General features: G+C 43.4%; 2 protein-coding genes across 3 annotated transcripts; one reads left to right on the forward strand and one right to left on the reverse strand.

Moving 5' to 3' along the window:
- Positions 1-2,447: 2,447 nt before the first annotated feature.
- HMGN1 (high mobility group nucleosome binding domain 1) lies at positions 2,448-5,973 on the reverse strand. Of its 2 annotated transcripts, none has more exons than XM_081950403.1 (6): positions 5,775-5,973; positions 5,257-5,277; positions 5,117-5,146; positions 4,983-5,033; positions 4,156-4,279; positions 2,448-3,301 (listed from the first exon to the last, which is right to left on the reverse strand). In XM_081950403.1, exons 1-6 carry the CDS (start codon positions 5,787-5,789, stop codon positions 3,288-3,290), a joined length of 255 nt encoding a protein of 84 aa, XP_081806529.1. In that variant the 5' UTR covers positions 5,790-5,973; the 3' UTR covers positions 2,448-3,287. The 2 variants fall into 2 exon arrangements, with proteins under 2 accessions (XP_081806529.1, XP_081806528.1); XM_081950402.1 differs by having other exon boundaries at positions 4,148-4,279; positions 5,775-5,963.
- A 214-nt stretch (positions 5,974-6,187) lies between these two features.
- On the forward strand, positions 6,188-15,910 carry GET1 (guided entry of tail-anchored proteins factor 1). Its single transcript, XM_081950401.1, has 5 exons — positions 6,188-6,580; positions 7,971-8,136; positions 10,064-10,131; positions 10,738-10,852; positions 12,713-15,910. Exons 1-5 carry the CDS (start codon positions 6,458-6,460, stop codon positions 12,784-12,786), a joined length of 546 nt encoding a protein of 181 aa, XP_081806527.1. The 5' UTR covers positions 6,188-6,457; the 3' UTR covers positions 12,787-15,910.
- The last annotated feature ends 1,299 nt before the right edge of the window (positions 15,911-17,209 follow it).

A 17,209-nucleotide genomic window follows, 5' to 3' on the forward strand; every position in this document is an offset into this window, starting at 1 on the left:
CTCCATGTTTCCAGTGTCTTTCTTCCCACTTGGAACTGAACTCAGATTGGCATGTCTTCCAACAGTACCTTAATTGGGTATCATCAAAATACTGATACCAAACCGGCAGATGACTTGCCCAGTAGTTTCATGTGGATGTTGAAAACAAAGACAGAATCAAGTCCTGCAGCACCTCACCTGATTGATTGGGAAACAATCTCTCCCACCAATCAACCCAGAATGAACATTAGTAAATATTATCAGGGAATATATGCCTCCATTTCTTTTATATTTTAATTTTTATCAACAAAACCAATATATTAAATTGAAAAGTAACAAATGTATTTCATAAATTTGGCCTAGTGGGTCCTGCCTTAGCCATTAAAGCAGTTGGGTGACTTTGGGCCAGTCACCCCAAGCCAGTGCTTCTCAATTATTTTCTGTCCTGCCCACCCTAGGAAGAAGAAAACATTTCGCGCCCCCCCCCCCGCGCGACTGTAAATAGTATAATTTGTCTATAAAATTGTTATAAGTACACCTCTGCATAACATAGCACACCGGTCTTTCCTCGTCTCCCACCGTAGTCACATGCTTTCTTTCCTCTTTCCCTCTTACTTGTCTATCCTTCCTTCCACCCTCCCTTCCTCCTTCCCTTCCTTCCTGCCTCCCTTCCAGTTCCCTCCTTCCTCTTTCCCCCTGCCTGCCTGCCTTCTTTCCTTTCCCTATCCTCCTATCCTTCCTTTCTCCCTCCCTCCTTCCCTGCCTCCCTTCCAGTTCCATTCTTCCCTCCTTCCTTCTGCCTCCTTCCTGCCTGCTTGCCTTCTTTCCTCTTTCCCTCTTGCTTGTCTATCCTTACTCCCTCCTCCCTTCCTGCCAGCAGCTCCTCCAGCATCCCAGCTGGAAGCAGCAGCACAAGTCGCCGTTACCAGGGGCGAAGGGGTGGCGGTGGCAAGATCGGGCGACCGCCGCCCCTTTGTCCCTTCCCCAACAGCGGCTGTTGCGCTTCCGCTTCCAGATGGAATGCTAGCGGTGGAGCTGCTGACGGGGAGGCGAGCTACCTGCATAAAGACGCCGCCGAGGGCATGGCAGAATATATCCCGGCTTGAAGTGGCAGCGCTGGGGACTGCTCAGAGACTCATCAGAGCCGCGGGCTGGAGCTGTGCAAAAAGTCTGCTTGGGCTGGGGGGAGGGAGGGAAGCCTGGGACAGCCATGCTTCCCTCCCTCCCACCCCCGCCCGAGCAGGCTTCTTGCACAGCTCCAGCCCGCGGCTCCAATGAAAATCCACAGTCCGAAGTGCTGCCACTTCCAGGCGGGATATATTATGCCTCGCCCACGCCGCCGCCGTTGCACCCAGATGGAAAGGGAGCCTTCGCGCCCCCCTTTACGGAGCCTCGCGCCCCCCCAGGGGGGCGCGCCCCACTATTTGAGAACCGCTGCCCCAAGCCAACCCATCTCACAAGGTTGTTATGGGGAAAACAGGAGGAGGAACATATGTTGGATATGTTCACCACCTTGAGTTATTTGTAAATAAAGACAGCATACAAATAAATGCATTAAAATTTAAAGGGCAGAGGATGAGATATTTGCTGTTGTTTTTCCTAGAACAGGGCTGTCAAACTTCCAGCCCGTGTACCAGATACATAACATGCTGGCCACGGCTAGTTGAACGAAGGAAAGGTACCGATAAGTCACGTGACACCGCTGTGACATGTGTTTGACACCCCTATCCTAGAAGTTAAAGCTTTTCTGGTGACTCTATTCCTATAATTGAGAACAGAGTTTTCACTACCACTCCTCTTGCTAATTGCAGATGTCAAAATCATCCATATAATTCACTATAAAGACTACTAAAAATAGTAAAAGCAAGCATTTGTGATCTCGTATTAACAGAAATAAACTTTAATGGTAGCAATTTACAGACTTTGGGGAAAAACAATTACTATATAACTCTCCAATTATTGAATTAAAACAAGACATAATTTAATTTTGTAAACTATTACATAAAAGCTGATTTAGAATCAAGTTGAAACTGTAAAATTGTAAATATTTTATTAGATCATAGAATGAATCACAAAGTATTCATATCGTTTTTTATTTCAATAATTGAACGTAAAATGTTATCACAATTTCTTTTATAACCCCTTCAAATTCAAAAAGTACTATATTTTTCAGACTATAAGACGCACCTACATTTACAGGAGGAAAACAAGAAAAAAATAGTTGTTGGCCTCTTTTTCACCCTCCCCAGCCCTCAAAAGCACTCTGCAATGCTCTACATGGCCCGTTTGCACCAATAGTGTGCCCATTTTTGGCCTGCAGAGTGCTTATGGGGGATGGGAGGGCAAAAACCCAATTTGCAGAGGGCTTGGGAGCCCAAAAATGGGCCGTGTGAAGCACTGCAGAGTGCTTTTGGGGAGTGGTATTCACAGGTATTCAGTCTATAAGATGCACCTAAATTTTCACCCACTTTGGGGGGGTGTGCATCTTGTACTCTGAAAAATACGGTACCAGTGTCTCAAATACTGCCATGTCAAGTCGTATTGTTAAACAGAAAATTTATACAGCACACACACACTACACACCCAGATCCCAAATCTCCACAATGTATTAGAAAACTTGAAAAAATAAACTACAGCTGTACTACAAAAAATAACTGTCATAGATTAACTTGAAAGTGAGATCAACCATCAAGGAATCAAAGAAGAGCTATGAATCCCCCACACTTACTTTCCTTGAGGCAATGCTTCTCTTAATAGTTTCTTGAACTATCTTTCAATCTACAGAAGGAATAAGCAACTTATTTTCTAGTAGCATATATTTAAGCATTGTTTTCAATTAAGAGCTAGAAATTTAAAGATGCAATCCTGTATTCATTAAAACAAAAGTCCTACATAGAAGATATATTGTAAGTTGCCCACCCTGGGCTTCTGGAATGTTAAACCTACAATCCTATGTATGTTTACTGAATTAAGTGCCTCTATATGGACATCCAAAAGATTGCACTGTAAAGTAGTAAAAATTTGAAAATATTCCTTCATCTAACATTCCATTTAATTACTGGTTGTACAGAGAACATATAACCAGTACATGATTATAATTTCATTAAAACAAGGCATATACAGTCAATTACATTAAAAGAGATATGGGGAAAGATCCTATTTTAAAAATGTATTTGCTAAAATCACTAAAAAAACTTGCATTTAAAAATAGTTGATAAAAATATTCCTCTGGATTGTACAAGGCAGCGGTGAGAGAACCACTGATTAAAGACTGTTACTCAGATTTTTCTTCTTTTTCTCCTGGTGTATCAGATACTGGGTCCTAAAGAAAGAGAAAACTTAGTAGTAGTAATAATTTATTTCCAGGTTCAAACTTAAAATCACTTAAAACATGTCAAATTTGATATATAGGCCAAAAAAACATTTATATCAGGATCCAAGATGTATTAATTCATTTCAATCAGTTTAAAATTTCTGCTTCAGTGTAGCCATTATGGATTAACAGGTTCAATCCACAAGAGAAAAATATTTGGAATAAACTATGAAACACAATGAACTAAACAATGAGCATGCATTCTGAATTTAGAAGATTTAAGGTATACAATACTGTGCCATAACTAAGAGCTACAGTGAGAATTATATCACCTCTGCATTTTCTGCAATTCTATTCTTTTATTAAGGAAACCTAGCAATTACTGAATAATTAAGCTAGAGAACTTTACTTCATTATGCTCACATAAAAAGTATACATGGTTGAAATTTGATGAATTAATTTATATGCTTTGAATATTCAGGCTGAAAACTGTTTTGTTCTCTGTGTTCTTAAATAGGAATATTTATAGTGGATATTAAGTCAAATCTATTTTTTCCATTAGATATTTTATGGAAAGGAAACAGCAAATGGAGGACTAGTTTACCAAACCTGGGAACAAGACTCCACTTTTTGAATCCAGAATAAAAGTTGGACTCCAGTGCATTTTCAACCCTTGAACCCTGTTCTTCACCCCATAATTTTTTTAAGTGTCCTCACATAAAGCCAAACAAGCTGCAAGGATAGGGTAGGAAGCATCTACATACAGTTCTCTACAGAGGTGAAATGAAGTCTACCTTTTGAAACAGACAAATTAACTTAAAAGAAACTCCAGATATGAAGGTTTGATAGAATTACCTCCTCACTTTTTGTTTCTCCATTTTCTGCAGGCAAGCTATCCTTTATTTCTTTTTTGTTATTATCTTCAGTTTGTTTCTCTTTCAGTCCTTTTTTCCCTTTTGTTGAAGCTCTCTTTTCCTCAGATTTAACCTATAGTAATTCAGAATAGATAATTCATAAAGGCAATTGTCAACCATTGATTGGTAACTTTACTTCTAAACCACTGGGTAAAGTATACAATAAATTACCCAAATAAAGCTATTCTTGTAAATAACTTACAAAGAAGTAGTCCTTGATTCACAGTAAGAATTGAGCTCTAAATTTCCATTGCTAAGTTGTTAGTGAGTTTTGCCAGTTACAACTTTTTTGCTAGTCATTAAGTGAATCACTCTAGATGTTGTGAATCATGGGGTCATTAAGCAAATCTGGCTTCCCCCATTGATTTTGCTTGTCAGAAGTCCTCTGGGAAGGTTACAAATGATGATCACATTACCCTAGGACAGTGCAACAGACAAACATACATTCCAGTTGCCAAGCAGCCAAATTTTGATTATGTGACCATGGGGTTACTATTATAAGTGTGAACATGTGTCATGCCACTTTTTTCAGTTCCATTGTAAGTTTGAACAATCACTAAACAAATGGTTATAAGTCAAGGACAACCTGTATACTACAGTGTTAAATTTCCGTTGAAAATAGGTTTGCAGTTTGAAAAGTTTTACAAAACTAAGTCATCAGATGGTAAATTATAAGAGACTACGCTAGTTAAAGTGCATATTTTAAAATCATCAGCCAGCTTCCAAAGCAGAGTTTAAGTAATCTAATAGACTTCCCACAAAACGTAAATTCTTACCTTTGAAATGGGCTTTTTTGGTTTTGTCTCGACTTTTGCAATGGCAGGTTTCTGAAAGGAACACAAGTGCTTGTTTATTATGCCTCCCTTTTTCTACAAATTACAGTAGTAAGTCAACCGAAATTTCTACTCACAGCCGATAATCGTGCGGATCGCCTCTTCGGCTGTTGCAAAAGAGGATAAAATCCTGAAGTTAATAGCCCGCTCAGTACTACCTACATAACCTCTTTCCCTCCGTTTCTGTTACTATTCCAGCCACGCAACAGACACTTACCTCTTCTTCAGCAGGATTCACCTGTAACGAAAGTTAATAGTATTAAAAACCGCGCGGGAGGAGACATCGCATGTGCATAATGGGCTGAAACCATACCAGGAGCTGTGACCTCACGCCGCACACGCCCCCTTTCCCACCGCCGTATCGGGATCTCTAGGCTGAGGCCGAGTTGCGCCAAAGGCCGCGCAAAATTTAAGAGCGCGGGAGTGCGCTCGAAGCACTCGGAATGCTATCAGACCTCCGAATTACTTCGAAGGGAGGCCCATTCGCGGCCAGTAATAATCGCCACGTCCCTCACCCCCTCTTGGCTCCCTCGGTGAGCACCGAAATACTGGGCCTCACGCCGAAATCGCCACAGAAAACTATTCCAATTGTAAAAGAGAACGTCCCCCCCCCCCACGGTCTTATTTTTTTAAAATAAAATTTCTCAATCATAAAGAAACGGCAAGATAAGGCAACGATGAAAGAGAGACTGCGTCCTTGACGCACGTTAGTGTGCGCGCGCGCCTGTCGCCAACCTTTCTCTTCGGCATGGCTGAATAAGCTGCCCTCGCCTTTTCTTGTGCTTTATATTTTTTTTGCCCTTAGCGTCAGGCCGTGCGGGTGCTTGTTCTTACAACCGGAGCGGTGACGACTGCTAGTTCTTACTCCAGCCTACGGGAGCCGGATTCTCACTGCTGCGCACAAACTGTCTCTTGCCTGCTGATTCTCCCCCCTCCCCCCCACATCCCAGCAGCGCCAGCGGCACTGCAACAAGATCCAGCCGGATTGAAGGGAAACGAAGGGCGTGCGCGCGCGCTCTCCTCAGCGCCGCCCTCTCTTGACTGAGCGCGCTCCTTCCTATTGGCCGCCTGATTTGTAGGACAGCTAACACACCTCAACACTCGGCCCCATCTGCAAGGCCAGATTTGTCCCTTTGAATTTGGTCTACCTCGGAGACACGGATGCCTTCTAGGCGGATCTAACCGTGGGGCACCGCCTACTTCGCATACGTCACAGTAGAAGTGTGACAGATGGCCGCCGCATATGCGCAGTATTGTTGAACGGCTTCTGTGAGGCACCGTCGCTCCGCAAAGATGCGCGCCTGCGCATTTTTGACAAGTGGGCGCCCGCCTCAAGTGTTTGTCCGCTCGCGTAATTATTTATCCTGAGAACAGCGTTTCTCTTTCTCCTTTTTCTTTCCACATCTCTAACCCAAGACATGACTGAACTACGTGTTGAGGCGAAACATTTGACGACGGAGGGTGGCGCATGGCTTCTCGTCCTGAGCTCCGTGTTCTTATGCAACCTCCTCAAAATCTTTCTACCTTCCTGTTCTTCCATTGTAAGTGTCAACGGCCCATCGGGTTTCCATGGCAACCGCATCTTTGACCTTTTATTTCTCAATAGAAGAGAAACTATTGAATTGTCCCCTGGGGATGGAAGAGAGATGCACGAGAGGAAACATTCTAAGGTCGCTTACTACCCCATTTTTATTTTCTCCTTATATTTATTGTAGCAACACTTCCCAATCCAGTATTCTACTGCAAGTCCAAGATTTGCTAGCTTGCATGGATACAGCAAGTTATAGTCCCAACATATGTTCTTTCAGAGATGTTTCCTTGCCAGATTCCTCAATGCCTTCAACAGTGACAGAGCTTCTAATATACTGCTTTCACTGGAAAAGTTCTTTAGAATTCTGGGAAACATTCCAAGATGTATCTTGAAAATAACCTGTTGAGCTGTATAATACAGTTAAAAATGGAAATGCTTTGTGACACTTTGTATTCCATCATAAAATGGTTTATGATCATTTTATGTCATTAAATGCTTTATAACGTTTTCCAGATTTCAGTTCCACAGGAATCATGGGTTCCATGTTATGTCAGTTAACCCGTTTGAGGTATTTTGGCTCAAATATGGTTGCCCTATGATGCACTGCTTTGCCCAGTTAAAAGATACTCTCAGTTTTTAGTATATCGATTCAAAGGGAAATATCCATTGAATTGTGGTTTCAAAGCTGAATAATCATTTGAAGTTTTTAAATGTACCTACAGCAGATAGAAGAAACTAGTTTTGCATCTTTATCATAAGAATAAAATTAAGGCACTCCTCAAAGCTAGCTTGTCCAACTTTTTTGCATTTGACAAAAAAATAATTGCAAAACGGAATCATGATCCCTAATTAGAACCACATGTGAATTTCTTTTAGTGTTAGAAAGTTGTCTTTCTAATATTTTATTGATTCTGCCTTTCTGTAATTTTTATTTATTGTCATTTCAAAATTGTAGGCAATTTTATTTCTAAAGGCTCCAAGCAGCTTATAAAATATTTTACAAAATAGGATTAAAACTGTTAGAAAAGCAACAAGCAGCTATCTGATGTACCAACATTTGGGATAGTATGTTTTCTGTTGTTCTGGAGTGCTTTCCTAAAAAACCATGTAAACAGTTTTCCAAAAATGTAATAGGTAGAATGTGGTCCTATAGCAAGCTTTCGCTTCCAGATTTCACCAGATGAGCTGATTCAGCTTGGAAGAGGAGTTTTACAGTTCAAGTGTGATGAAATTCTAATTCTGGAAATAACCATTTTTTCCAAATATTGAAGATAAAGAACAGAATAATATTTGTTATGAATGTTGTGATTATTTTATGTAATAACCCTATGTTAGACACTCAATTTAAAATTATGAAATAAGGCTAAATAGACTTTTAGACTTCCTTTTCTCTTTATCAGATATCTAGGTTGCTACAAAAGGATGCTGATCAGGAATCTGAAATGCGATCTGATATTCAGAGCATGAAGCAAGAACTTTCTACCATTAGTATGATGGATGAATTTGCCAGATATGCTCGATTAGAAAGGAAAATTAATAAAATGACTGATAAGCTTAAGACACATGGTACAGATTTGTTAACTATATTTGCATAACGTCAGTTCATTTTTGCCAGCTTTTTTCAAAAGTGTTGCTAATCTTATGACTTCATAGCTATAAAACAAAATGTGGCGATATTGAAATGCATTTTGTTTGGGGATTAAGCAATACTCTGGCTCATTTTATAGTCTTATGTGAACACTTTAGCTTTTTAAAGAAAGTAAAACTTATATGTGCACTTTTAATTCAAATAAACTGTATAGTTATTCTTTAAAAATAATGCTATTTTTCATTTAATTAATTGGAATTGTTGAAAGGTTTTTTTCTTTACAAGTTTCTGTGTGTATATGTTCACTCCAAGATTCAATTTTTTTCATTTGTAACATTCTTCAATACAGGTTATCAAAACAGCATAGATTTTTTTTTAAAATCTGATTTTGGTATGACATTTCTAGAGTTGCTGAATTATTAGAAAAATGTTTTAATAATATTCAAATTTGGACGTGTGTGTGTGTATGCTGGTCTTGTTGTATTTGGGGCTTTTCCCGTATAAGATTGAGATTGTCTTGGCAACGTTTCGGGGAGGTCTCATTCGTCATCTTCAGGCTGGTGTTTTCGGCTTAAAGCGTGGTTGCAGCTGCCGTCTTTCTATAAATCTTGGTGGGGTGTGTGTGGAGTGCTGGCTTTGTTTCAGTAAGTGGATTGATTGGCTGTGTGGTTGTATCATGATTGATTGATTGGTGCTGATTGGTGCTGGCTGTGTGTCCGTTATTGTTTTGTATTGTAACGGCCTGAGTGGTGGGTGGGGCTCGAACGCAGTAGGAAAAAAAGAAAAAACTTCCTCCCTTTTCCAGCACCTTAAAGCTACAGGACATGAAATTAATTTTGAAGGAACCAAATTAATCTCCAAAACTGAACACTTCAACAAGAGAATAATTATGGAAGCTATCGAAATAGAGAAACACCCCCACAACATGAATAAACGTGATGATACCTTCCGCCTACCAGACATCTGGAAACCAGCCCTAGTCAACAAACGCCCACCACCCAGGCCATTACAACACAAAACAACAACGGACAAACAATCAGCACCAATCTACCAATCATGATACAGCCACACATCCAATCAATCCACTTACTGAAACAAAGCCAGCACTCCACACACACACACACACACACACCACCAAGTTTTATAGAAAGACGGCAGCTCCAATCACACTTTAAGCTGAAAACACCAGCCTAAGGATGGCGAGTGACACCACGCCGAAACGTTGCCAAGACAATCTCAATCTTACACGGTAAAAGACCCGAATACAACAAGACCAGCATATATATATATACATATATACACACACATATATACATACACATACATACACTCACACACACTCACACACACACACACACACAAAAATGTATGTATATAGGTAGTCCTTGACTTACATCCACCATTCAGCCTAAAATTTATGTTGGTAAGCAAGATAGTTGGTAAGTGTGTTTTGCCCCATTTTATGACCTTTCTTGGCACAGTTGCGAAGTGAATCACTGCTGCTGTTAAGTTAGTAACATGGTTGCTAAGTGAATCTGGTTTCCCCATTGACTTTGGTTGTCAGAAGGTTGCTAAAGGTCACCACATGACCCCAGGACACTGCAACTGTCATAAATGAGTCACTTCTGCTACAATAGTCACAAATGTGAAAAATAAGTCACTATTTTCAGTGCTATTGTAAGTTTGAACAGTCACTAAACAAATGGTTATAAGTCAAGGATAACCTATAGGTACACTTCTGCGTGTCTATATATACACATACACGCAGTATTCTATTGAAAAAAAGGAAAGTGAAATAAAATAGATATAAATAAATCAAGTAAATATGGATGAAATAAAATTTGCTATAAAACTATTAACTTCTGTTTATATAAAACACACATTATTATTGTTTTCTATTAACAGTGAAAACACGAACTGCTCAACTAGCCAAAATAAAGTGGGTAATAAATATTATGTTCTACATTTTGCAAGTAAGTAAATTTGAATTATGTACACTAAGATACATGTTGTAAAAATAAATTATCTATAAAGTAGCTTAAAACTATTAATTAGTAATAAAATAAAGTAATAAAAATAACTGCATAGAAAGTAAGATTAGAACTTCTTTCCATTTGTCTGTCTCTTTGTTAGTGTTAGCTTTGTTTATGAATGGTACTGTTTCATACAAGAGCCATTCATTTGTCTGAAATAATTGCAATTTACAATCAAATCAGACAGATTTGTGAATTAAGTCATATGATTCTTCCTTTTTCCTACCTTTCTTTTGAGCAAATTAATCATATAATGTTGCGTTCAGTGATGTGTACTGATATAGTTGGGAAAGAATGCCTCAGTCCCTTGCCTTGAACTGCAGAGCCAAATCAAGAGTGAGGCAAAAAGTAATGGTGTTTCTGATGTTTTTTGAAATAAGAGTATATGAAGTAGAGAACTCTGGATTCATGCAAATATCACTTTCACAATATAGTAGTTATATCACAGTAGGTTTCAGAAATATATACTATAGTTAGTGTAGTAAAAATATAATGGCTTTGTTTGCACCTTTCTCATATATCTGAATAATAACTTTTTTATTTCAGGGTGCTTTAATGATATCATTAATTTGGAAATATTACTCTGAACCAGTTACTGTGCTTCCAAGAAAATGGCTAGCCCCTTTGGAACGTTTAGTAGCTTTTCCAACAGGAGTTGCAGGTAAGCCATGTAAAATACTTCCTGCTCTTTTGTATGAATCTAATACTTCTTTCTTTCTTGATTTTAAATGCTTAACTTTATGTGGGTTTTCTTCAAAAACTTTGACCCATAATCTATATACCTGTATCTGTATTCTATAGATGTATATTTAACAAACAGAAGCACACGTTAACACATTTTTCAGGATTAATTTTTCATAGCAGAAAACATTTCAAATCTAATAACCATCTGCCTGTTATTGTAAATAATATGGGGCTAAATAAATCAGTGTTTCAATTCTGAGTTGTTTGTGTCTAACAGCATGCCTATAACAGCGATGGCGAACCTTTTTTGGCTCGCGTGCCATAAGTGGGGGGAGCGCAGGTGGGTAGTCTGCGGGCATGCCGCACCCATAATGTGCGCGCACAACAGGCGCGACCCCCCCCCCATTTTTTGCATGCTTTTTTTGCCCTCCCCAGGCTCCAGAGGCTTTATAGGAGCCTGGGGAGGATGAAAACAGCCTCCCTCCCCCCCCCCGGAAGCCCTCCGGAGGCTTCAGGGACCTTCAGGACACTTCCCTGAAGCCTCTGGACCAGTCAAAACGAACCTCCGAGCAAACCGGAAGTGGCATCCGGTTTGCTCGGAGGGTCATTTTGAGCGCTCCGAAGGCTTCAGGGACCTTCAGGACACTTCCCTGAAGCCTCTGAAGCAGTCAAAACAACCCTCCAAGCAAACTGGAAGTCTGTTCCCAAAATTCCAGTTTGCCCGTAGGGCCGGTTTTTTGCGCTCCGGAGGCTTCAGGGAAGCTCATGAAGCCTCCAGAGGGCCTCCAGGAGGGCGGGGGGGGGAGGGGCTCTTTTCGCTTTCCCCAGGATCCTATAAAGGCTCTGGAGCCTGGGGAGGGCGAAAAATGGCTTTAAAAAAGAATGAACTCAGCTGCCAGCGCGCACATGTGCACTGGCCAGCTGACAGGGCAGCGCCTCGCATGCCCTGACAAATGGCTCCGCGTGCCACCTGTGGCACACGTGCCATAGGTTCGCTATCACTTACCTATAAGATAGAGCTACCATAGTTTCATACCAAAGAAAGGGATGCTGTTGCTCAGTGGCTAAGACGCTGAGCTTGTCGATTAGAAGGTCGGCAGTTCAACAGTTCAAATCCCTAACGCTGTGTAACCGGGTGAGCTCCTGTTATTTGTCCCAGCTTCTGCCAACCTAGTAGTTCGAAAGCATGTAAAAAATGCAAGTAGAAAAATAGGGACCACTTTGGTGGGAAGGTAACAGCCCTCCGTGCGCCCTCTGCGTTTAGTCATGCAGGCCACATGACCATGGAGAAGTCTTCGGACAGCGCTGGCTCTTTGGCTTACAAACAGAGATGAGTACTGCCCCTAGAGTTGGAAGCAACTAGCATGCATGTGTGGGGGAGCCTTTACAATAGGTCATATATTTAAGTGAAAACTGCATATTTAAGAGCCTTAATTGTGGCTAAATATTTAAGATTAGGAATGTATTTCACGTATTAATCATATTATATTTGGTTTATTTCTTTAATGCATTTGAATTGTTCTCATTGGGGGCCAGTTATATATTCCTTCAAAATGAAAACTTAATATGCTAAAAGCAGTATGTTGAGCAATTCCTATTCTAATGAAAATTACAGTAAAGCAGTTAATTCTGGGCTATGGCCAATGTGCATAAAATCTCTGGATTTTATATATTACTTGTACCATCTAATCACCTAAATCAATAATTACTCTTTTTTTCCTAAACTCTCAAGGGCAGATTTAATTATTTATTCATTTTTGCTATGCAAATATTTTTAATACATATGCATGAACTACTGATTCTTGGTATTTACAGCATACCTTTTTATCTTTTTTAGGTGGTGTTGGAATTACATGTTGGTTGGTGGTTTGCAACAAAGTTGTTGCCATTATGCTACACCCATTCAGTTGAGAAAGAAACAAATCTCACTTTCAGCAATTTAGACCTCCCTGTCTTTATATCAGTATTCTGCTATGATAGGAGATAAAGCCCAAGAACATGAAAGACTAAAAGGGTGCAGCTTTTAAAAAATAAAAAAAAAAACACAAATATTTAAAATTCTCTTCACTCTTATGTTAGTACTAGTATTTGCAAATTTGCAACTCCTTAATTCTTGTTCACTTCATAGCTGAATATTCAATAATTGAAATACAATCTACTACAATGACTTTTGTTATAGTTATTTCCCTTCATTTTTAGATGTGTAGGATATATGCTGAATATGAACTATTACTGTGCTCAATGTTATATTTTTATTCTATTCTCATCTGTTATTTCTTGTACAGATGAAAAAGAAAAATAGTCATAAGCATTTCAGGAAATCGAGTACTTCAAAATAATCATAGAATCATAGGAGAACAGGGTTGGGAGGAACCTTGGAGGTCTTCTAGTCCAACCCCCTCCAGGAAATCCTATAGCCTGTCAGGCCAAATGGTTGTCCAAGCTCTTTTTGAAAACCTTCAGTGATGGTGCCCTTATTGTTTCTCCTTAGTTGTAAGCTAGATCTCTCTTTAGTAATCTTCAATCAGTTAATTCTCATCCTTCCCTTAGGTGTTTTGGAGAATAGGTCAACCACGTCTTCTCTGTGATAACTCAAATATTGGGAAATTGCTGTTATGTCACCTCTAGTCCTTCTCCTTGCTAGACATGCCTGGTTCCCTCAACCATTCATCATATGCTTTACCACTAGCGGTCCAATCATCTTAGTCACTATTCTCTGCACTCTTTCTAGAGTCTCAACATCTTTTTTGTATTATGTTGTATAAAAAGAATGTTGGTCTTACCTGAATGTGTCTTTTCAGGAGAGTAGAGGGAGGGGTCATGCGAGGGTTTAACACAGCCTGATTGGTCCATTAGACTGAGAGAAAAATTCTTAACCTTCTGTCTCTCCTGTTGGTTCCCAGTTTCCTTGATGTCGAAGTCTGCACCCGTAACTCACAAACAAAGGACAAGCTCCACCCGGTCCTCCCCCGCCCAGACCCTGTCTAACTCACTAGGGTGGGATGTGACCCCTCCCTCTACTCTCCTGAAAAGACACGTTCAGATAAGACTAACATTCTTTTTCCAGTAGAGTAGAGGGAGGGGTCACGCGAGGGACATACCCATGCTACGTCCCGGGGGGGAAGACTGGGGTCCAGGGGGAGGATCGGCCACCACCCTCTGCAGGACCCTCCGGCCAAAGGTTGCCTCTGCCGAGGCGTAGACATCCAACCGGTAATGGCGAATGAAGGGAGTCAGGGAGGCCCAGGTGGCCGCCTGACAGATATCCTCAAGGGGAGCCCTGGTAGCCCAAGCCGCCGTGGTAGCCGCACTATGGGTGGAGTGTGCTGTTCTACCCAAAGGGGGAACCTGCCCGTAGACCCCGTAGGCCTTGACTATGGCCTGTCGAATCCACCTCCCAATGGTGGAAGAGGACACCTTAGCCCCAAGAGACCCCGGCTGGAAAGACATGAAGAGCGCCTCAGTCTTACGGGTACTCTCCGTCCGCCTCAGGTAGATGCGGATAGCGCGGCGGACGTCTAACCTATGCCACAAACGCTCCTTTTCGTGTGATGGAGTTGGGCAAAAGTTAGGCAAGATGATCTCTTGGGCCCTAGGGAAAGGTGTGTTCACCTTCAGAAGGAACGATGGATCGAGACGAAGGACCACCCTGTCTTGATGGAAAAGACAGAGGTCGTCTCGGGAAAAGAGCGCCCCCCAGCTCCGAAATGCGCCTGGCCGACGTAATGGCCACTAGGAACACCACTTTAAGAGTGAGCAGACGCATATGAACCGTTCTCAGGGGTTCGAATGGAGAGCCCGTTAGGGGTGTATGGACTAGGGTAAGATCCCAGGTCGGGAACCTGTGGACCGGAGGAGGTCTGATATTTGCCGCCCCTTTTAGAAAGCGCTTTACCAGAGGAGAATAAGAGAGCGTGTGGGAACCATCCCCCCCATAACCGTGGCCAAAGCTGCCACCTGGCGACATAGGGTGTTGTGGGACAAGCTGTCCTCCAAACCCTTCTGCAGGAACTCCAAGACATCCGGCACCGTGGCTCTAGAAGGATTGAGGCCAAGGGGAACGCACCATTTGGCAAACACCGTCCAGGTGGAGTTATAGATCCTGGTGGTGGACGGCCGCCTGGATGCCTCAATGGTCGCTATAACCCCTAAGGAGAGCCTTTTCCTTCTCAGTAGGCGCCGCTCAAGTGCCAGCGGTTAAGTGGAGCCACTGTGGCTCCAGATGGTTCAGGACCCCCTGACACAAGGTGATTTCTCCCTGACAATTGGACCAGGTCCGCGAACCACGGCCTCCTGGGCCAGTAGGGAACTAGCATGATGACAAGGGCCCTCTCTGCCACTACCTTCCTGATGGTCCCTGGAATGAAGGGAAGGGGAGGGAATGCATAAAGGAGGTCTAGCGGCCATCGGCTCCTGAGGGCATCCGTGCCCTCCGCTGTAGTGTCTGGAACCGGGAAAAGAACCTCGGCAGCTGGAAATTGTTGGGGGAGGCAAACAGATCCACTAGGGGCGTGCCGAATCTCCGACAGGTCTTCTGGAACAGTTTTGGCGCCAGTTGCCACTCGCCATTGTCCAGAGTCACCTGACTCAGCCAATCCGCCTGGTGGTTGGCCACCCCCGAGATGTGTTCCGCCACTATTGAGGCCAAGTGTCTCTCCGCCCACAAGCCCAGAGTCTGCACTTCCCTCCAGAGGGCGCGGGAGTGGGTACCCTCTTGGCGGTTCACGTGCGCTTTCGTAGCTACGTCCGTGAGCAGGAGGACATGTCACCCCTGCAGCTGTCGGCTGAAGTGCCGGAGGGCCAGTCTCGCAGCCTTCAGTTCCAGCCAGTTATGTTGTGGCTGAGATCTGAGGCAGTCCAGCGCCTTGGGCCATGTTGGAGCCCTTCAAGGCCCCCCAGCCAAAGATATTTGCATCTGCCGTCACCGTCACTCTGTCCGGCTCCCAAAACGAGCCCCCTTGTTGTAGGGCTGGGGACAGCCACCACTGAAGGGATGCCCTCACTTCCGACGGGAGACGAAGTGGCCGCAGGGAGTTGCTCATCTTGCTTCTCTGGGCCGGAATCAGCACCCACTGGAGCGGCCGCAGGTGGAGTCGGGCCCAGGGTACTATTCCTATGCAGGATACCATCTTTCCTAGGAGCTGGGACAAGGTCACGATGGAAACTGACCTTCTTTTTCTGACTGAGGTGACTAGCTGGCGTAGACTGGACAGCCGGTCTGGGGACAGCTGCACCTTCCCTGTCTCTGAATTTATGACTGTCCCTAGGTGGAGGATCTGCCTGGATGGGGGACAGGTGGCTCTTGGGGAAGTTTACGGAGAACCCCAGGGACTGGAGCCAGCGGATGGTGAGGCGAAGGTCTGATTTCGGCCTTGGGTAGTGATTCTGCCTGGACTAGGACATCGTCCAGGTAGCACTGGAGCCTCACCGGTACAGAGCGCAGGTGAGCCGCCAATGCCGCCAAGACCTTGGTAAATGTGCTGAGGCTAGTCCGAAGGGAAGGGCTCGGTATTGATAGTGGTTTTCCCTGTGGGAAAACAGTAGGTAGCGGCGGTGGGCCGGAAGGATGGGGATGTGGAGGTAGGCCTCTGTCAGGTCTACCGAGGCTAGATAGTCTCCCCGTCTAATACCCTGCAAAATGGACCTAAGGGATGATATTTTGAACCGTCTGTAGACCAGGAAGCAGTTCAGACGTTTGAGGTCCAGAATGGCCCTCCAACCCCCCAAGGCCTTTGGGACCACAAATAGGTTTGAGTAGTGGCCCCACCCCCGTTCCGGAGCTGGGACGACCTCCACCGCCCGAATTTCCAGAAGATGACACACAGTGAGGTCCATGAGACGACGGGGCTCCGAACTCCTGGAGGGGGGGAAGCGTTTGAAGAACCTCGGGGGTTTGGTGAGAAATTCTAACCAATCCATACCTGACTGTGGCCCAGACCCAGGCGTCTGTGGTGACCTTGTCCCACTGGTCCGCACACAGCGCTAGACGGCCGCCAATAGGAGGACTCGGGTTCGAGTCACTTCCTTCTGTGGAAGGGGCGGCCGCACCCTCTGCGAAAGGGCTGTTTAGATTGGGACTGGAAGCGGGAACGGTCCTAATAAGCAGGCCGAGGGAACTGCCTGTCTTGTCTGAACGACTGAAACCATTGTTGTTGGTCGTGATCGGGGGCCCTAAAGGAGGGCGTGCAATACGGGTGGTTATGGGACTCGTTCTTTTTGGAAGGGGAAGGCATGACCTTCATTTTGTCCTTATTTTCCAACAATATAGGGTCCAGGGCTGCCCCGAAGAGGTTGGGGCCCGCAAAGGGGGCCACAGCCAAGTTCCACTTCGCCT

Source organism: Natrix helvetica (assembly GCF_964273705.1).
Source record: "Natrix helvetica genome assembly, chromosome: 4".
In the NCBI taxonomy this organism is placed as follows: Eukaryota; Metazoa; Chordata; class Lepidosauria; order Squamata; family Natricidae; genus Natrix; species Natrix helvetica.

Excerpts from the sequence above, each read along its gene's own strand:
- HMGN1 (XM_081950402.1), bottom strand. Across the intron at positions 5,034-5,116 it reads GATCCGCACGATTATCGGCT|AAACCTGCCATTGCAAAAGT; the intron begins GTGAGTAGAAAT and ends TGTTCCTTTCAG. Across the intron at positions 4,280-4,982 it reads CAAAAAAGCCCATTTCAAAG|GTTAAATCTGAGGAAAAGAG; the intron begins GTAAGAATTTAC and ends GAATTACTATAG.
- GET1 (XM_081950401.1), top strand. The coding sequence starts at position 6,458 with ATGACTGAACTACGTGTTGAGGCGAAACATTTGACGACGGAGGGTGGC. Across the intron at positions 6,581-7,970 it reads TACCTTCCTGTTCTTCCATT|ATATCTAGGTTGCTACAAAA; the intron begins GTAAGTGTCAAC and ends TCTCTTTATCAG. Across the intron at positions 8,137-10,063 it reads TGATAAGCTTAAGACACATG|TGAAAACACGAACTGCTCAA; the intron begins GTACAGATTTGT and ends TTCTATTAACAG.